The 20,138-nt window shown below is 45.1% G+C and overlaps 1 protein-coding gene across 1 annotated transcript in view; it reads left to right on the top strand.

The window, feature by feature from the left end:
• The window catches only part of LOC115556964 (voltage-dependent T-type calcium channel subunit alpha-1I-like), a 204,845-nt gene that overhangs the window by 18,070 nt on the left and 166,637 nt on the right, over positions 1 to 20,138 (top strand). Inside the window, 2 exon segments of the mRNA XM_030374435.1 lie at positions 5,037 to 5,134; positions 19,357 to 19,516. Of these exon segments, the coding sequence (XP_030230295.1) occupies positions 5,037 to 5,134; positions 19,357 to 19,516 (258 nt within the window).

Below are 20,138 nucleotides of genomic sequence, written 5' to 3'. Positions count from 1 at the left end.
AGGGCCAGGGATCGCGGCAGTGTCACATTTATACCTTATAGTAAGTAGTAAGTGATGCTTTGCATACCCCCCGCCCCGCTGCTTGATGTCGTGTTGGTAGCAAAAAATATTGTGGAGGTACTAAAAAAGGTAGTGAAACGCATTAAATTCATCTCTATGATTCCTGCATATACCCTGTAACAGCCAGCCGCCTGCAGGTTGGTTCATGGTTCATGCACGCCCACAGCGAGCTTTAGTGTGAGGAGCGACCACGACTGTAGGCCTAGGCCTATATAAAAGTGTTGTACCTTCACTGTCATCCGTCTAGTAGTCCAACCAAAAACTCTGTCAGCTGCTGCTGCTGCAGATGGTGTGCAGACGGGCTCGGAGTCAGCACCGCGTGCATCAACAGTCATTCAAAGCAGCGGTAGTAATCACACAACCGGATGGTGTAGAAAGTCCTGTCAGTTTAGTAATCCAGTATTTAAATCCATGTTAAAATCTGCAGGATATAGAGCTAGTTAGCTTAAAAAAAAGTAGAAAAAACAGTGTCAAATGTGACGTGTTCAGATCGGCTCAGTAATATGATTGATGTTTTCAAATGCAACACAAAAAAAAAGAAATTTGACATTTTGGCGAAAACTTGTTTTTCCCAGCATTATAAAATAGATAGTAAAGATGGAATTATGACCTGTTTAATGTCCTATCTTGAGCTATGATCATCTTATCAGCAATTAAAGCAATAATACAAGTTCTATTTCAACAAAATAATAGAAAAGTATCAATAGTGGTATCAATAAAGACTTGGATCGTTAAGGAGTCTCGAAAATGGTATCAATATCAATAAAAATGTAGGATCTCCTGTCATCTGAGAGAAATTTAGATGATACATTTATTTTTAACTGTTAGTATTTACCGGTTAAAGATCTTATCAGTTAACCGGTTAACCATGGAAATCCCTTATATACTATGTATTTATAAATATATATCATACATTGTATGTTTTTTTTGTATTATCCCAGTTATGCTTTTTTATATTTTTATCATTTGAAGGTTGGGTATGGAATTCTCTTTTTTGGCAATTTTTGCAAAATTACTTGAAATCCTTATCATAACCCACTTACAGCCACTGAGTTAGAAGTACTGACATGAAAATTAAACAAGTCAATCATCTGTGGAACAGGCAGGGCTCGAAAAACTCAGCCAATGATTTCCAGAACCACCAGTGGCATTGGACAGTAAGTACGTCAATCAAACGGTCGTATTGCACTCCCCCTCCCCCGCTCCCCGCGCGTAACCCCTTCATGCACGTACTCAAAGCTCGTGACCCAGAGCAAGCTTCTGTTTGTTGTTACCCTGCGGTAGCTACATGAGCTAGCTATCTCGCGCATCTGTATTCGCGCTTGTGCATGATTGCGCGTCCATGTACTTGGAATGGGTGGAGTCAGAGTCAGCGTTGAAGGAGAGGGGGTAGGACCATTTGAGTTGTGTATTTTCAAAATCTGCTGGCGTTTCGCAAATCCCATACCCAACCTTTAATATTACTTTTAATCGTTTTTCTGAATAACTGTCGGACAGCTTTTGACAGGGGATGAAGATGTTGGTCACTGCAGTATGTCACTACTTCACTAACCAACTAAGTCAGCACTAACCTACCATGTTGCTATAGGGGAGTTTTGAAGATAGCAGAATAAACACTCAGAACTCAGTACTAATATGGAACGTATGGCCTCATGGCATAGAGAAGGAGGATGAGTGAGTGATTAATTAGGGCTAATTGTTCATAGCTCATCAATTAACATCCCGGGTTTGGATTTAGATTGGATAATTCAGCAATGAAGTACATTTGGTGATGATTTATCTAGATACTCCCTCGACGTTTCCATTTATTACACAGTATCAGAGAATACAACACACACACACACACACACACACACACACACACACACACACACACGCATAGCACACACACATGCACATGAACACACACACAAACACAAACTCATGCAGCAGGTGTTTCCAGCTGCCACTAAACAGATAAAAGTGTTTGATAGAAGGGAGGCTCGCCAAAACAAGACAGTTAGAGAGAGAGGGGGAGGAGGGAGAGGGGAGTAAGAGGGAAAGGGTGAAGGGAGAAGGGAGAGAGAGAGAGAGAGAGAGAGAGAGAGAGAGAGAGAGAGAGAGAGAGAGAGAGAGAGAGAGAGAGAGAGAGAGAGGCAACACTGGCACACAAATGTCTCTCTCTCTAAAAGCAGAGGGCTGCTTGATGTGTTCGGAAATAGACCGGAACACACACCCTCATTTACATGCCAAACACACCTATGCACAAGCACACATCAAAACACAAACTGGGGTACATAAAACGACATGCATCCGGTGGCACACACAGGCGTAACATGAGCACACAACCTAACATTAATAACAATACGTTATAATCAGGCCTTTAATCCTGAGGCTCTTCAGCAGCGGTGACTCAGTCTATGCTCATGCACACGGTCGCACTCATCCACACCGTTCAGCGAGGTGCCACTCATCAGCCCCCCCCACACACCCACACTCAACAACCCCCCCCCCCCCCCAACACACACACACTCATCAGCACTCAAATCCCTCCCCCCCCCTACAGCTAGCCCTGGTGGAGTTGTTGATACTTCAGCTGAACACCAGCTGCAAGCTGAGCTGAGAACTGTCCCGCTCACACGGCAACAACAACAACAACTTCAACATCAACAACACCGACTGTTTCCCCTCATCCTTTAGCTCTGATGTTCATCACTTCATCAGCCTGGCTCTTCTGCTCTCTATCCTGCTCTCTCCTGCTCTCTCCTCCTCTCTCTCCTGCTCTCTCCTCCTCTTTCTCCTGCTCTCTCTTTCCTCCCCTCCTGCTCTCTCTCCTGCTCTCCCTCCTGCTCTCTCATACTCTCTCCTCCTCTCTCACCTGCTTTCTCCTCCTCTTTCTCCTGCTCTCTCTCTACTGCTCTCTTGTGATCGTAGATGTATTATCTAGAAGACGCAGAGAGCAGCAGCCAGCAACCTTGCGTGCTGAGGTGTTCTGTACCCTGAGGTGTTCCATAGTTGTGGTTCGGGATGAGCCGACCAGGTTAAGGAAGCCTGGGAGATCTCTGGAGTGAGGACCAGCAGGCCGTCTTTTCAGACCATCTATGTGTTTACATACATCTGAACACCTGCAGTGTGTTTCTTAGTAAACCTTAAGGTGCAGTTACTCAAACTATATGAGGAATGGAAGTTAGAGCAGCAAACACATTTAGCATCAGACACATACATACACACACACAAAAAAATGGAAACAGACACACAGACACACACAAACGCACACATAGTACCATTTATATGCACACACAAACACACACACACACACACACACACACACACACACACACACACACACACACACACACAGAAACACATTGATAAGCACACACACACACTCACACACACACACCCAGCCTGGCGGTCTATGGCTGTTTTTCTGTGAAGGGGTTTGGGTCGGGGGTTCTTACAGCTTGCTGTGGCGCTGGCTAGCTCACAGATGCAGGGCTTGGCTGGAGCCACAGCATCCTGCAGCGACACTTACTATTGTAAAAGTCTTAGAATGATGTTTTAAGACATTTACAATAGTAAACTCCCTCCCTCCCTCCCACTCCCGCTCTGCCGCTCTTTCTGCATTCCTCTATTCTGCACTATCCACTGAAAGAGCTCTCTCCCTCTCCCTCTCTCTCCCTCTCTCTGTCCCTCTCCCTCTCTCTTCCCTCCCTCTCTCTCTCTCTCTCTCTCTCTCCCTCTTCCTCTCTCTCACTCGCTCTCTCCCTCCCTCTCCCTTCTCTCCCTCTCTCTCTCTCTCTCTCGGTCTCTCTCTCACTCTCTTCCTCTCTCTCTCCCTCTCTCTCTTTCTCTCTCCCTCTCTCTCTCTCTCCCTCCCTCTCTCTCTCTCTCTCTCTCTCTCTCTCTCTCTCTCCCTCCCTCCCTCCCTCCCTCCCTCCCTCCCTCTCTCCCTCCCTCTCTCTCCAAGCCTCCCTCCTTCCCACTCTGTTTTCTGTGTTCTCTCCCCCTCAGCTCTTCACTCTATTCTGATCACAGTTGCCGTCCCATTCCACACACACAAAAACACACACACACAAACCATCTCTCATACACACGCACGCGCACACACACACACACACACACACACACACACACACACACACACACACACACACACACACACACACACACACACATGTACTGACACACACTCTCACACACAAACGCACAGTTACACAGTAACACGCACAGACACATACGGACTCACACACGCGTGCACGAACACGAGTAAACACACGCATACCCACACACACACGCATACTCACACAGACAAACAAACACATGCATACACAAACACACGCTCGCACACAGACACACAATCTCACGCATACCCACACACAAACACATGCATACCCACACACATACACCAACACACGCTTGCACACAGATAAGCTCCCCTTATGCTTTAAAGAGGAGCAGGGGGACTTTTGTTGTCCTGCTGTTAAAAGACTCAACAGGAACCAGAACTGTTGTTCGCTTTTTGCCCCGAGTGTCAAATTAATTGTGATGTTTGTGTGTTTGACTGGTGAAAGCAAATCAAGGAAGCAAAGCTCCTCTGCTCTCCTGCTGGAAGGTGCTGTGGTTTATCCACAAAGGAAAACAAAAAACAGATTCCGTACCCCAGCCTCTGCTTCCCCTTGCTCTCTCCGGGAGGGGGGGCAGAGGTCCTGCGGGGGGGGCTAGGGTTTGAGGGGTCAAACCCTAGCCAGGCCCCCATGCTGCCCCCCCCCCCCAGAAAGAGAGCGAGGCAGTGGGGGCAGGATGGCAGCGTGGCTAGGGTTCGACCTTCCACTGAGAGTTATTGTGCTCAATCCCCAATACGTTAATCCTTGATGCCCTCACCCCCAACTCCCCCCTGCTCCTCAATCTACTAAAGATACCTCAGTGTCCTGCTGTTGGTGACCTCTGACCTCTGACTGTGAAACAGCGTGCTGATGGTGTCTCTGTGTGTCCAGGATGGTGGAGTACTCTCTGGACCTCCAGAACATCAACCTGTCGGCCATCAGGACGGTCCGTGTGCTCCGACCTCTGAAGGCCATCAACAGAGTGCCCAGTAAGTACCTCCACACCACTACCTAGAACACTATCTATGTACCAAGCGTTCTACCTGTATTACCCCATTGTCATACTCTCTACCTAGAACACTGTCTACATACCAAGAATACTACCTGTATTACCACATACTCTACCTAGAATACTAACTATATACCAAGAATACTACCAATATTACCCCATAGTCTCTACCTAGAACACTGCCTATAGTAACCTATAGTCATATCCAATATCTAGAATACTACCTACATTTCCCTTTAGGCATATCATATATCTAGAATACTGGCTACATTACGCTACAGTCATATCATATATCTAGAATGCTGCCTACAATACCCTATAGTCACACTATATATATAGAATACTGGCTACGGTACCCTATAGTTATATCCTATCTAGAATACTGCCTACGATACTCTATAGTCACACTATATATCTAGAATACTAGCTACAATACCCTATAGTCATACTATATGCTACCTACGACACCTGTAGTCATACTATATTTTAGAATATTGGCTACAAAACCCTGTAGTGTTACATATTTTAAGAACCTGAGCTACCCACACATAGCCCCTAGAAAGCAGGACCAAACATATAAGCCGTAAATACTATACATAGCCACAAGGGGAGCAGGACCTTACTGAAGGCTGCAATAGCTGCTCCATCCACAGAAGGCAGCACCACAGACAAGTGAGGAAGCCGAGGGTAATACGTCACACCGGCTCCGCCGAATCCTTCCAGGCCATGTGCATTTGACCATAACAGCCTACATCGAGTGAGGGCTCATCAGAATCTTCTCGGCAGCTATTAGACATAGGGTTAATGTTTTTGATCAGCTAGGAGACGCTCAGCACGTGCAAGACACGCTTCCACCTCCTTTTGCTCCGTAGTTTACCATACCGAAATACTTGATAACAAATAAAGTCTCTTAAAAGCTATCCTGGATTTTACCACTTTCCTTGAAGAACTCAGCAGTAGTCATACTATATATCTATAATACTGGCTACAATACCCTATAGGCATACTATATATATAGAATAATGGCTACAATACCCTATGGTCATACTATATACTACCTACAATACCCTGAAGTCCTACTATATATCTAGAATACTGGCTACATTACCCTATAATCCTACCCTCTCTCTAGAATACTGCCTACAATGCCCTATAGTCCTACCCTCTCTCGAGAATACTCGCTATGATACCCTATAGTCATACTATATATCTAGAATGCTTCCTACAATACCCTAGTCTCACACTATATATCTAGACTACTGGCTTCAATAACCTATAGTTACATACTATCTACAATACCCTATAGTCACACTATATATCTAGAATACTGACTATGATACCCTATAGTTATATCCTATATCTAGAATACTGCCTACAATGCCCTATAGTCATGCTATATATCTAGAATACTGGCTACATTACCCTAGTCATACTATCTATCCAGAATACTGGCTAAAATACCCTATAGGCATACTATAGATATAGAATAATGGCTACAATACCCTATAGTCATACTATATTCTACCTACGATACCCTGTAGTCCTACTATATATCTAGAATATCGGCTAGAATACCATGTAGTCAGACTATACAATACTGGCTCCAATACCCTATAGGCATACTATATACTACCAACGATATCCTGTAGTCGTACTATATATATAGAATACTGGCTACAATACCCTATAGGCATACTATATATCTAGAATATTGGCTACAATACCCTATAGTCATACTATATATCTATAATACTGGCTACAATACCCTATAGGCATACTATATATACGTATATATATATATATATATATATATATATATATATATATATATATATATATATATATATATATATATATATATATATATAGAATAATGAGAACAATACCCTATAGTCATACTATATACCACCTACGATACCCTGAAGTCGTACTATATATCTAGAATACTGGCTACATTACCATATAATCCTACCCTCTCTCTAGAATACTGCCTACCATGCCCTATAGTCCTACCCTCTCTCTAGAATACTGGCTATTATACCCTATAGTCATACTATATATCTAGAATTCTGCCTACAATACCCTATAATCTCACACTATATATCTAGACTACTGGCTACAATACCCTATAGTTATATACTATCTAGAGTACTGTCTACAATACCCTATAGTCCCACTAAATATCTAGAATACTGGTTACGGTACCCTATAGTTATATCCTATATCTAGAATACTGCCTACAATGCCCTATAGTCATGCTATATATCTAGAACAGGGCTTGAAACAAAATTATTTTTCAATCGTTCCGCTCCGAATGGAACCGGTATATTTAACGTTTTCGTTCTTGCGTTCCGCCACCAACATATCGTTCCTGAACCGGTTCGGAGCGTAAAGTAACGCTCGTTCTTAACGTTCCGGCAGTGTTATTGGGCCTAGTCTATTTTTGTGGACGCGTCGATACCTTACAATAGACCTAGTTATCGGTATTTGCCCTTAATTTACACAGTAGTCTAAATGCGCAAAAATCATAAATCACAGGCACCATCCAAAAATATTCGCGATATTCATCTCATATACCAGTCAGACTGCTGCTGACTGTAGCCTATATGCTATGATAAATATAATTTTCTAGTATATAGTCATACTATATACTACCTACGATACCCTGAAGTCATACTATATATCTAGAATATTGGCTACAATACCCTGTAGTCATACTATAGAATACTGGCTACAATACCCTATAGGCATAATATATGTATAGAATAATGGCTACAATACCCTGTAGTCATACTATATACCTAGAATGCTGGCTACAATACCCTATAGGCATACTATATATATACAATAATGGCTACAATACCCTATAGTCATACGATATACTACCTACGATGCCCTGTAGTCATACTATACTGTATCTCTAGAATACTGGCTGCATTACCCTATAATCCTACCCTCTCTAGAATACTGCCTACAATGCCCTATAGTCCTACCCTCTCTCTAGAATACTGGCTATTATACCCTATAGTCATACTATTTATCTAGAATGCTGCCTACAATACCCTATAATCTCACACTATATATCTAGAATACTGGCTAGGATACCCTATAGTTAAATCCTATATCTAGAATACTGCCTACAATATCCTATAGTCATAATATATATCTAGAATAATGGCTACTATACCCTATAGTCATACTTTATATCTAGAATACTGGCTTTATTACCCTATAGTCATATTATATATCTAGAATACTGGCTACCCTATAGGCATACTATATATAGAGAATAATGGCTACAATACCCTATAGTCATACTATATACTAACTATGATACGCTGTAGTCGTACTATATATCTAGAATATTGGCTAGAATACCCTGTAGTCATACTATATATCTAGAATACTGGCTACAATACCCTATAGGCATACTATATATATAGAATAATGGCTACAATACCCTATAGTCATACAATATACTACCTACGATACCCTGTTGTCATACTATATATCTAGAATACTGGCTACAATACCCTATAGGCATACTATATATATAGAATAATGGCTACAATACCCTATAGTCATACGATATACTACCTACGATACCCTGTTGTCATACTATATATCTAGAATACTGGCTACATTACCCTGTAATCCTACCCTCTCTCTAGAATACTGCCTACAATGCCCTATAGTCCTACCCTCTCTCTAGAATACTGGCTATGATACCCTATGGTCATACTATATATCTAGAATGCTGCCTACAATAACCTAGTCACACCTTATATCTAGAATACTGGCAACGATACCCTATACTTATATCCTATATCTAGAATACTGCCTACAATATCCTATAGTCATACTATATATCTAGAATAATGGCTACTATACCCTATAGTCATACTATATATCTAGAATACTGGCTACATTCCCCTATAGGCATACTATACATATAGAATAATGGCTACAATACCCTATAGTCATACTATATACCTACGATATACCCTGTAGTCATACTTTATATCTAAAATATTGGCCACAATACCCTGTAGTCATACTATATATCTAGAATACTGGCAAAAATACCCTATACGCATATTTTATACTACCTACGATACCCTGTAGTCATACTATCTATCAAGAATTCTTGCTACAATAGACCCGACCATCTTAACACCCTCACAGTGCCAAGACCGCTTTGGACTCGAACACACACGGTTCTCTCTGTAATGGAGGCTCTAACCCTGTCTTTCCTGTCAGGAGTTCAATGTCGTTCGTCTCTGTGTCCTTTAGACGGTGCTTATTATAAATGTGACACCAGACCTTTTCACAGTGCCTGTCGGTCGTAGAGAAGGGCCTGAGCAGTGCTTCCTGTTTGTAAAGCCTGGACACACCGTCCTCCACACAATACCTCTGCTCTCTGCCCAAACTCCGGCACCATCTATTGATTTCCACGTCCCGCGCAACCCCACAGGCTCTGCTAATCACTGTGAACACCAATTTGCCCGATCAGAGAGGTTCAGATCGACCTCCACCTCCCCGCTCCTGGTGGCTCGCCAGGCGCCAGCGGCTCATTGGTTTCTCAAGAAACAGCCGCTCTGATCGGCTGGGTGTCTTATCCTTTATTTTTATATTTCAGAAACGTGTTCTGATAACAGTTCTTACTGTAATCCCTACTGCTGCATTGTCTGCGTTCATATATCGAGTTTCTTTGCAATGATGTATTTAATATCGTTGCCTATTTATTTCATGCAATAATATAGCATGGTCAAGTAACAGGGTTAGCATTACAAATAACATCAATTCTACTCTTAGTTACAATAATACTAAGTATAGTACTGATACTAACCCTGACTCATTGACTGAACCCTCAAACCCTCCATCCCTCAAACCCGGTTCACTTCATCAAAGCCTCACAGCCTCGCGTCAGAGCAAGCGGTGAACGGAGAGATGGTTGAGCGGCTCGGACAGGGTGAACTGAATGAACCGCTCGTCAGAGCCTTGAGGAGTTCTTCTTACTCTTCCTCCCTGTCGTTAATGAACTGAACTTAAGGAGTTCTTCTTAACTTAAGAAGTTCTTCTTACTCCTCGTCCCTGTCGTTAATGAACTGGACTTAAGGAGTTCTTCTTAACTTACGGAGTTCTTCTTACTCTTCCTCCCTGTCGTTAATGAACTGAACTTCAGGAGTTTTTTTAACTTAAGAAGTTCTTCTTGCTCTTCCTCCCTGTCATTAATAAACTGAACTTAAGGAGTTCCTATTAACTTAAGGAGTTCTTCTTACTCTTCCTCCATGTCCTTAATGAACTGAACTTAAAGAGTTATTCTCCTCTTCCTCCCGTTGTTCCGGTTAAAGCGGTGAATGAATATTTGAGCGGGATCTGTCGCCGCCGGTGAACTCGTTAAATATTAACGCTAATGGGGTGAGGTGTTAAGTGCTGTGATTGGCCAGTGAAGCGGGTCTCTGGGAGGTGTCTGAACGCGTGATGATGTGACCTGATGGAGGAGACGCCTCGCTGAGGGGTAACTCAGGCACTTAGTGCAGTCTGTGTGTGTGTGTTTGTGTGTATGTACACCCGTGTGTTTGTATGTACACATGTTTGTGTGTGCATATGCGTGTGCGTGCGTTTGCATCCGTGTGTATGTGTATGTGTGTGTATGTCTAGCTGCTTAGAGTGAAACATGAGTTTAACGTTTAAATAAATGCCTCTGATTTGAAGAGGTATCCTTTTAAAAGCAACAAATCACCAGTGAAACTGTGACGTCCGACTCCAGGTGTCAACGTTCAGCCTCTATCGGTGACTGATAGTCACGATAGAGGCTCCACAGACAGTCAGTGGACCCTCTATTGGTGAATGATAGTCGCCGATAGAGGGTCCACAGTCTGTGGACTGACTGATAGTCACCGATAGAGGGTCCACAGACAGTCTGTGGAGCCTGCTCAGTAAGTAGAATAGAACGGTTATACTCCTGGCTGGGTCTTGGCCTCTTCATTACCCTCTGTGCAAAGCCATTACACGCCAGGGAAACGTGTGCTGCAGTTATCTGTTCCCGGTTCCCTGCTTTGTTGTGCAACACGGAGGGAGCACACCTCTCCCCGACCCCCGCACTGTTCCATTTGGAGCCTTCCAGCAGAATGGCAGATAATAGACCGGGACTGCGTGTTTGTCTGTGTGTGCATGTTTGTGTCTTTGTGTGTTTTTGTGTGTGTGCATGTGTGTGTGTTCACACAATTTATTTGTGTCTGCCAGAATGGTGTATTTTTGCAAAGTCTAACCAAAATTGGTGTTATGTATTTTAAAAACAGTCAGACGTGTTGGTGTGTGTGTGGGGGGGGGGGTTGAACCTGGACAGTAGATGACCTGTAGGGGGGTGGCAACACCCTGAGAGACAATGAAACACAACAGAAGAGTGATATATTATTGGGAGAGAGAGAGAGAGGGAGAGGGAGGGAGGGAGGGAGGGAGGGAGAGAGAGTGAACCAGCTTTGTATCCAAATTCTCTATACATTAATATGCATTGATTAAATTCTCTCTCTCTCTCTCTCTCTCTCTAGTTCTAATTTAACGCTCTCTAACGGCAGCGTCCTCTGGGAGTAAACACATGTGGAGCCCAAGGGTCCTAAAGCCCTCCAAGTGTTGCTGCTGCACATTAGGAGAAAAGCCTCACTGCAGTCCCATTAGCTGGAACAACACATTATAAAAACATTAGATATACATTACACCACGCTCCCTTAGAGCTCCTTCGCTCGCGTGTTTAAACTATATGACTTAACCAAATCACTAATGTTAAACAACACAACTAATTCTGTAATACTTGATGGTTTAGCAATATTCATTTAGCAGACGCTTTTATCCGGAGCCGGTGAGAGGTTTCCTGTGGAAACAGGGGACTCAGAAGCAGCTTGGAGATGTTTCTCCAGAAACAGTGGATTCACATCTGTGGTCCACCTGAGGGAGGGGCTGTCCGACGATCAGTGTATGAATTGCAGTTTCATGCCACATGGGCTGAAAGTGGCAAGACTAGCCTAGGTGGAAGGACCTCAGGTTGAAGGTGAGCTTCCCCCGCCTGGAAGAGAACCAGTGGTACGGGTACGCTCCCCACTAGGGATGGGAATTGATAAGAATTTCATGATTCCGATTCCATTTGCATTCAACTTGTAACAAAATTCAACTGACGTAAACAAAATGAAGTATTGATTAGACAGAGATTTAATAGATGGGCCTACCTAATAAACCGTTGGAACGCACAAAACCGGAAACCATAGCAACGCCGGTAAACGAACCCCGAGAAGCCCAATCCCTATGAGCTTCCGCCACTACGGCCATCCGGAGGCGCACAGAGCTGTTGGCCGTGATATTATGTATACAATTATATTATATTATATACTATTATATATAGAGCTCCGGGAGTCGCAAACGGCAACAATCACTTTCTCCTCCATGCTGCAGTTCACTCCGGACTGCACTGCACTGAGTTTGACAGTTGAATGCTGATTGGCTGTCATCACGCGAAATTCGCGTCAAAGTTGAAATATTTCAACTCGAGCAAATTTGTCGTGGCACAAATCCTTGTGAACGCGCTCGCCTGTGCACACCGAAAGGGTGGCGCGACAAATCAAAACTTGTCGCCGCTTTTCTCTCGCGAAAAATTCCCCCGATACGCGTCTTTACATTCACTTTGTATGGGATCTTGTCGCCCCGTCGCGTTGCTGCGTTCTGAACCAAAAGAAAAAACTTTTTCTGTGCCTCCCTCCCAGCATATATTGAGGAGCTTCACAGATGCTGGCCAGACCAAAGATCTCTATCTCTTCACACCAGTGACAGCAGGGCCTTGGCTTCTATGCAGAATGCCAGCAAGCATGGACTTGACCAAATGGCAGCCGTGGAGCCGACCATTGCCTCCCTGATTGTGGCACCAGAGGAGGTGTTGAGGCCGAATGCTCGCTGTCCCAGGCCACAGTGTTGCATCACTGATGACCTATTAATAAAGTGCTATGACACAGGGGAACGTATAGGACGTATCAGGAACTCCTTGTCACATTTGATACTGGCCATGTCTCAGTCCGTGCAATCATCCAGTGCAGATACTTCAGTGCAGAGTCTAAGTGACACGTCTTTGCAGGCGTTTGCCTACATGACCCGAGTGCTTGGTAGAGCCAGGCCAGCACCCCAGGCACAGAGGGATCAAGGGGTCGGGGTTTCCCCCCCCAGGCCCCCATGAGGACGTGGGGGCAGGTACTGACGGCTCAGGGCCGGGCGTCAGGCGCTTCACCCAGCAGCACCTCATCTGCTGGGGAAGTTGCACTACAGACCCTTGGATGGTGGCCACGCTTTCCCAGTGGTACAATCTCCAATTCCGATGCCGGCCCCCAGTTTTCAGGGGGATCAGACTGACTACAGTCAGCGATCCCACAAGGCGACAGGCCCTCAGCCAGGAGGTAACCACCCTCCTGGAGAGGAAGGCCATCGAGTTCGTAGATCCTCAGACACAGCAAGGTGGGTTTTACTCAGTGTATTTTTTAGTTCCAAAAAAAAGGTTTCGCCCTATACTGGACTTACGAGGGCTGAACAGTTTTCTGAAAGTATTGCCCTTTCACATGCTAAAGACAGCGGAAGTGCTCGTTGCACGGCAAAGCTGGTTCACATCAATAGATTTAAAGGATGCCTATTTTCACGTCCCGATATCACCACATCACAGGCCATACCTGCACTTTGCATTCGAAGGGTGGGCCTACAAGTAGAGGGTCCTCCCATTTGGGTTATCCCTAGCCCCACGGATCTTCACAAGGTACATGCGGGCAGCGCTTGCACCAATGCAAGCCAGCAGAATGCAAATCCTCCTTATCTGGACGATTGGCTTATTTGCACTCCAACCCGGGAACAGGCAGAGCAGGACACCACAGCCCTCCTTGGTCACACGGAAAGGTTGGGTCTTACAGTCAACTATGGCAAAAGTTGTTTTAATACCCAGCCAACAGGTACTGTTCATTGGCATAACCCTGGACGAGGTGGTGGTGACCGATGCTTCGCTCTCTTGCTGGGGGGCAGTGTGGCAGCACAGAGCGGTGAGAGGGCTCTGGAGTGCGCAGCACAGGACACAGCACATAAATGTGCTTGAGCTCCGTGCTATTTATTTGGCGCTCCGCGAATTCCTGCCATATTTGAGGGGCAGACATGTTCTGGTACGATGCTACAACAAGTCAGCTGTCTATAATGTGAACCACCAAGGGGGCACAAGGTCGGCTCAGTCATTACAGGTTGCACAGCAACTTCTTGTATGGGCTCTCCCTTACGTTTCCAGCCTCAGGGCTATGTACCTTCCAGTGCCACAGAACACGGTGGCAGACTTTCTTTCACGCTAGAGACCTCCGTCGGGGGAGTGGCGACTCCACCCAGAGGTAGTAGAAGCAATATGGACCAAATATGGCAGAGCAGAGGTGGACCTCATTGCTTCAGAGTCCACAACACATTGCCCTCTCTGGTTCTCTCCGTCAGAGACGAGTCCGATGGAACTGGATGCCTTGGCACATCCATGGCCACATCAGCTCCTTTATGCCTTCCTGCCATTTCCACTGATAGGGTTAACTCTACACAGAGCTCAGAAGGGGAACCACAGACTCCTGCTGGTTGCCCCAAACTGGCCAGGGAGACCGTGGTTTCCAGTAATGTACAGGCTGTTGGATGGAGATCCATGGTGCCTGCCGAAGAGGTGGGACCTGCTCTCACAGCTGGGGGGCTTCCTCTACTCCTCGTCTTCTGGACCTCATGTGAGTGGATAACAGCTCAATGATTAGTAAACAAACTAATTAACGCAAACAAACACACGCACAAGCACACGCACACACAAACACAAACATGCACACACCCACACACACACGCATGCACACAAACACACACACATGATTCCAGGTGTGAGTGTTGATGCTGTGATGTCACCGCTGCGCTGGCCTCACCTTCTCCTCCCCGCTTGGTCCAATCAGCTGTCATTATGTTTACCTAACGAGCGGCTCGGAGGGGGGAGGGACCGGGCGTGGGGCTCGATGAGGTCATCTTTATGAGCGAGACTGTTGCTGTTACAGTAATCAGTTCTCAGTTCATCTCCCTGAGTCCTGTGTGTGTGTGTGTGTGTGTGTGTGTGTGTGTGTGTGTTTCTGTGTGTAGTTGTCAGTGGTTCAGCCCTGGTGTTAGTGGGTTCATATCTAACACCAGTCAGAGGTTCAGCCCTGGTGTTATTGGGTTCATATCTAACACCAGTCAGAGGTTCAGCCCTGGGGTTAGTGGGTTCATATCTAACACCAGTCAGAGGTTCAGCCCTGGTGTTAGTGGGTTCATATCTAACACCAGTCAGAGGTTCAGCCCTGGGGTTAGTGGGTTCATATCTAACACCAGTCAGAGGTTCAGCCCTGGGGTTAGTGGGTTCATATCTAACACCAGTCAGAGGTTCAGCCCTGGGGTTAGTGGGTTCATATCTAACACCAGTCAGAGGTTCAGCCCTGGTGTTAGTGGGTTCATATCTAACACCAGTCAGAGGTTCAGCCCTGGGGTTAGTGGGTTCATATCTAACACCAGTCAGAGGTTCAGCCCTGGTGTTAGTGGGTTCATATCTAACACCAGTCAGAGGTTCAGCCCTGGGGTTAGTGGGTTCATATCTAACACCAGTCAGAGGTTCAGCCCTGGTGTTAGTGGGTTCATATCTAACACCAGTCAGAGGTTCAGCCCTGGGGTTAGTGGGTTCATATCTAACACCAGTCAGAGGTTCAGCCCTGGGGTTAGTGGGTTCATATCTAACACCAGTCAGAGGTTCAGCCTTGGGGTTAGTTTGGGGGCGAAGAGAGCCTCTCACTTTGACCCTGAAGGACACACAGATAGGACCCCGCGGCCCATGACGCCCTACTGGAGATGGACCATTTGCATCAGAATTGATCACTCTACAGCAGGGATGCCAGGGTGAAATCTGTCAGGGGGCCAGATTGTTTTCAAGTGGGACCTCGGGGGGCCAAATTACCGGTACACTTTTGGCCTGGCAAGACCAAACACTAAACAAATAGACATGCTATTTGATATAATTAATGAAGGCCTGCTATACATTAAAAATTAATTGCAATACACAATAGCCTCGCAACGAAGCATACAATTATATGGCAGCCAAAAGCAATTTACCCTTTTTAACTGTGTAACATCAACCTCTGTATGTCAGTAACTTACATTTAAAATATTTTAAAAACAACAAGTTGACTAGGTCACATACATAACACAAGTAAACTGTAAATTACTTTCATCAAATTTATTGACAACTTGCACATAAAATCATCTGGATGCACAGGCCTAATTAGGCAAATTAAAAAGATGGCCAGGCTAAGTAGCCAAGGCCTAAAGAAGTCAAAATATGTACCAAGGTTAAGTACTCAAACAGGTCAGGTGACTAAATATTAAGTAGAAACTGAGTAAGTAGAAAAAGTAGAAAAAAATATTGCAACATTACAACAAGCAACTGATAGCACATTAACTTTGTCAATCAACTCCCACAAATATTTCCACATACCTATCTCCTTTACTTCCTCCCCATCATTACTTCCCTGCACTATGAAACATGAGGAAGCCAGCTACATTTTACATGTCGAAGCCAGAAGCCTTTTAGTTTTCACCAGCTTGTCCACATTGGGGGACAGGCTCTGGGCCGTGGCTATTTTCATGACATCATTGAGATGTCCATGTGTCAGGCGATTACGCACTTTCGATTTATTAAAATTCATTACTGAAAATGCCTGCTCGCATAAATATGTTGTGCCAAACATACAGAGGATTTTACCTGCAAAGGCAGTGATAATTGGGTACTCGGGTGGCAAAGACTGGTAAAATGATTCAATACCAGTAGATGCATACGCATCTTTCAACCGCGCACAGCATTGCAAGTCTATCAGTTCCATTTGCATCCCCTCTGGGACCTCGGAAGCATCCGTCGTGAATGGAGAGCGAAAAAGCGCAAAGTCCTTTTCCAGTTCAGTGAAAACCGTGAATCGTGAGTCAAACTCGTGCATGAGGCCGGAAAGCAAGCTTGCATACTTGACCATGCTCTGATGGTTGACAGACAGAGATTTTAAACATGGGAAATGGGCTGCATTGCGCTGGCTGAGCTGTGCCTTCCATAACGCAAGTTTATTTTGAAAGGCACGGACACTGCCATAATACTCGGTAACGAGTTTGTTGCGACCTTGCATAGTAACATTCAAGACGTTTAAATGTTCGGTAATGTCCACTAAGAAGGCAAGGTCTCTGATCCATTCGGGGTCGTCCAATTCCTCCACAGGCTTCCCTTTAGCCTGCATGAACTCGTCTATCTCTTTGCGTAATTTGTAGAACCGTTTGAGCACTGCGCCTCGGCTCAACCAACGCACATCGGTGTGATAGGGAAGGCCCTGGTAAATGTCATTTTCAAATAAAAATGCATCGAATTGCCGATGGTTAAGCCCTCTGGCCCTGATAAAATTGACAGTGGCAATAACAACACTCATAACATGCTCCATTTTCAGACTTTTGCAGCACAACGCCTCTTGGTGTAAAATACAGTGAAAGTTCCAGAATACCTGGTCTGGGTTTGCCTCTCGTACCTTTTCTCTCAACTTCACGACCACCCCGGCCTTTCTTCCTACCATGGAAGGTGCACCATCCGTAGCCACACTGACAGCACGACTCCAGTCCACCTCCAGATTGTCAAGGGCCCCGACAAGGCTAACGAACACGTCGTTAGCTGTAGTCGTGTCTGTCATGGGTACCACGGAAACAAACTCCTCCGTGACATTCAAGGCAGCATCCACTCCGCGAATAAATATCGCCAACTGGGCCGTATCAGTCACATCAGTGCTCTCGTCAAGGGCAATAGAGAACGCGATGAATGACTTTATCTTCTCTTTAAGTTGGCTGCGCAAGTCGCTGGAGAGCTCTTCCACTCTCTCGGTCACTGTAGGTCGGGATAAGCTGATGTTCGCTAGGGCTTGTCGACTTTCTGGACACACTAGCTCGGCTGCCTTTGTGATGCACGTCCTCACGAATTCCCCCTCAGAGAAAGGCTTGGAAGCTTTAGCTATCTCCCATGCGATGACATAGCTCGCCTTCACTGCCCCTAAACATGAAGTAAAATGTTATGTTAGTATACAGAAATCCCCATTCGAAAACAACTAGGCTACAGTTGTCGTAACAATAAGACTTTGAGAAGAATTAAAACGAACCTTCATATGTCTCTCGGCATTTCGAGACAGCGGATTGCTGTTTTCTGAGGGATGAGGCTAGCTCGTTTAGCTTTTGTGCCCTGCGTGGCCCTGTGTACTCGTTGTACTTCTCCTGATGGGTCTCGTAATGTCGTCTGATGTTGTACTCCTTTGGCACAGCCACTTGTTGCGAACAAATTAAACATACAGGTTTGCCCCCCACTTCCCAAAAGAAATACTTTTCTTTCCATTTCTCCTGAAAGACACGACATTCAGAGTCAACCTTCCGCTTCTTTGATAACATCCTGACTGATATCGAGCGGGAGCCACGTGTTCCTTAGAACGTTGGTCAGTGCACAGCACACGCTGCAACTGAGACGGGCAAGACAAACTGTTGGATTACGTGGAAAATAATTAAAAATAATCATTATACTTAAAACCATTAAGTAAGGATAAAAAACAAAAGTACATTTACATTTGTTGATATTGTATCATAATTTTATTTATAAAAAAAATATATATATATATATAAAATTTATAAATAAAAAAATAAAAATAAAACTCTTCCCAACCACTGATGTAACGGGGCCGAATGTGATGTCAATTCGGGCCGGATCCGGCCCGCGGGCCGCCACCACGGCATCCCTGCTCTACAGCATAACAAACCACATTGTGTCCCATTCTAGGAGGCTGTAATATTACTATTATTGTTAACACAACTTTTATTATTCATCATTCCCTCTGTTTTTGTGTTTGTGTATGTGTGTGCGTGCCTGTCTACATGTGTGTCTGCCTGTGTGTTTGTGTGTGTGTTTTTGCATGCGTGTGTGCGTGCGGGTGTGCCTGCCTGTGTGTGTTTGTGTGTGCGTGCTTGCGTGTATGTGTGTCTGCCTGAATGCGTGCGTGTGACTGTGTGTGTGTGTGTGGTTGCGTGTGCATGTGTGTGTGGTTGCGTGTGCGTGTGTGTGTGTGTGTGTGTGTGTGTGTGTGTCTACAGGCATGCGTATCCTGGTCAACCTGCTGCTGGACACCCTCCCCATGCTGGGCAACGTGTTGCTGCTGTGCTTCTTCGTCTTCTTCATCTTCGGCATCATCGGGGTGCAGCTGTGGGCGGGGCTCCTGAGGAACCGCTGCTACCTGGAGGAGAACTTCACCCTGTGAGTAGCCCTCCCAATGGGGGGGGGGGGGGGGGGGGGGGGGGGGGGGGGGCACTGTGTGTGTGCGACTGGTCCTGGGTGCATTTGCTTATGTGTGTGTGTGTATGTTTTTGTGTGTATGAGTGTGTCTACGTGTGTGTGGGTTTTGATTTTTTGTGAGTTTGTTTGTTCATATTTCTGTGCGAGTTTGTGTCTAGCATCTCTCTCTCTCTCTCTCTCTCTCTCTCTCTCTCTCTCTCTCTCTCTCTCTCTCTCTCTCTCTCTCTCTCTCTCTCTGTGAAGATACAAGCTAATTAGAGGCTGATTTTCACGCTCTTCATATTTTTAGCAGCAGCATTCATGACCCAATAAGCTCTTCTCCTGCTGAGCTTGATTGTGAGTGAATGTGTGTGTGTGTGTGTGTGTGTGTGTGTGTGTGTGTGTGTGTGTGTGTGTGTGTGTGTGTGTGCGTCTGAATGCCAGTGTGTTAGTGTCTATTAGAATTTGTTGTGCTCCTATTTTGTGTTTCTGCTGACAAATTCTTTAGAAGTGTGAACTCATAAAATGAAGATTAGTTAGGTGTTACCGCTATCGGCATGATTGTGTGTGTGTGTGTGTGTGTGTGTGTTTGTGTGTGTGTGTG

This window comes from Gadus morhua, chromosome 2 (genome assembly GCF_902167405.1).
Source record: "Gadus morhua chromosome 2, gadMor3.0, whole genome shotgun sequence".
Classification (NCBI taxonomy): Eukaryota; Metazoa; Chordata; class Actinopteri; order Gadiformes; family Gadidae; genus Gadus; species Gadus morhua.
The sequence above is the reverse complement of the archived record's forward strand: the minus strand, read 5'-3'. Positions and strand labels throughout refer to the sequence as shown.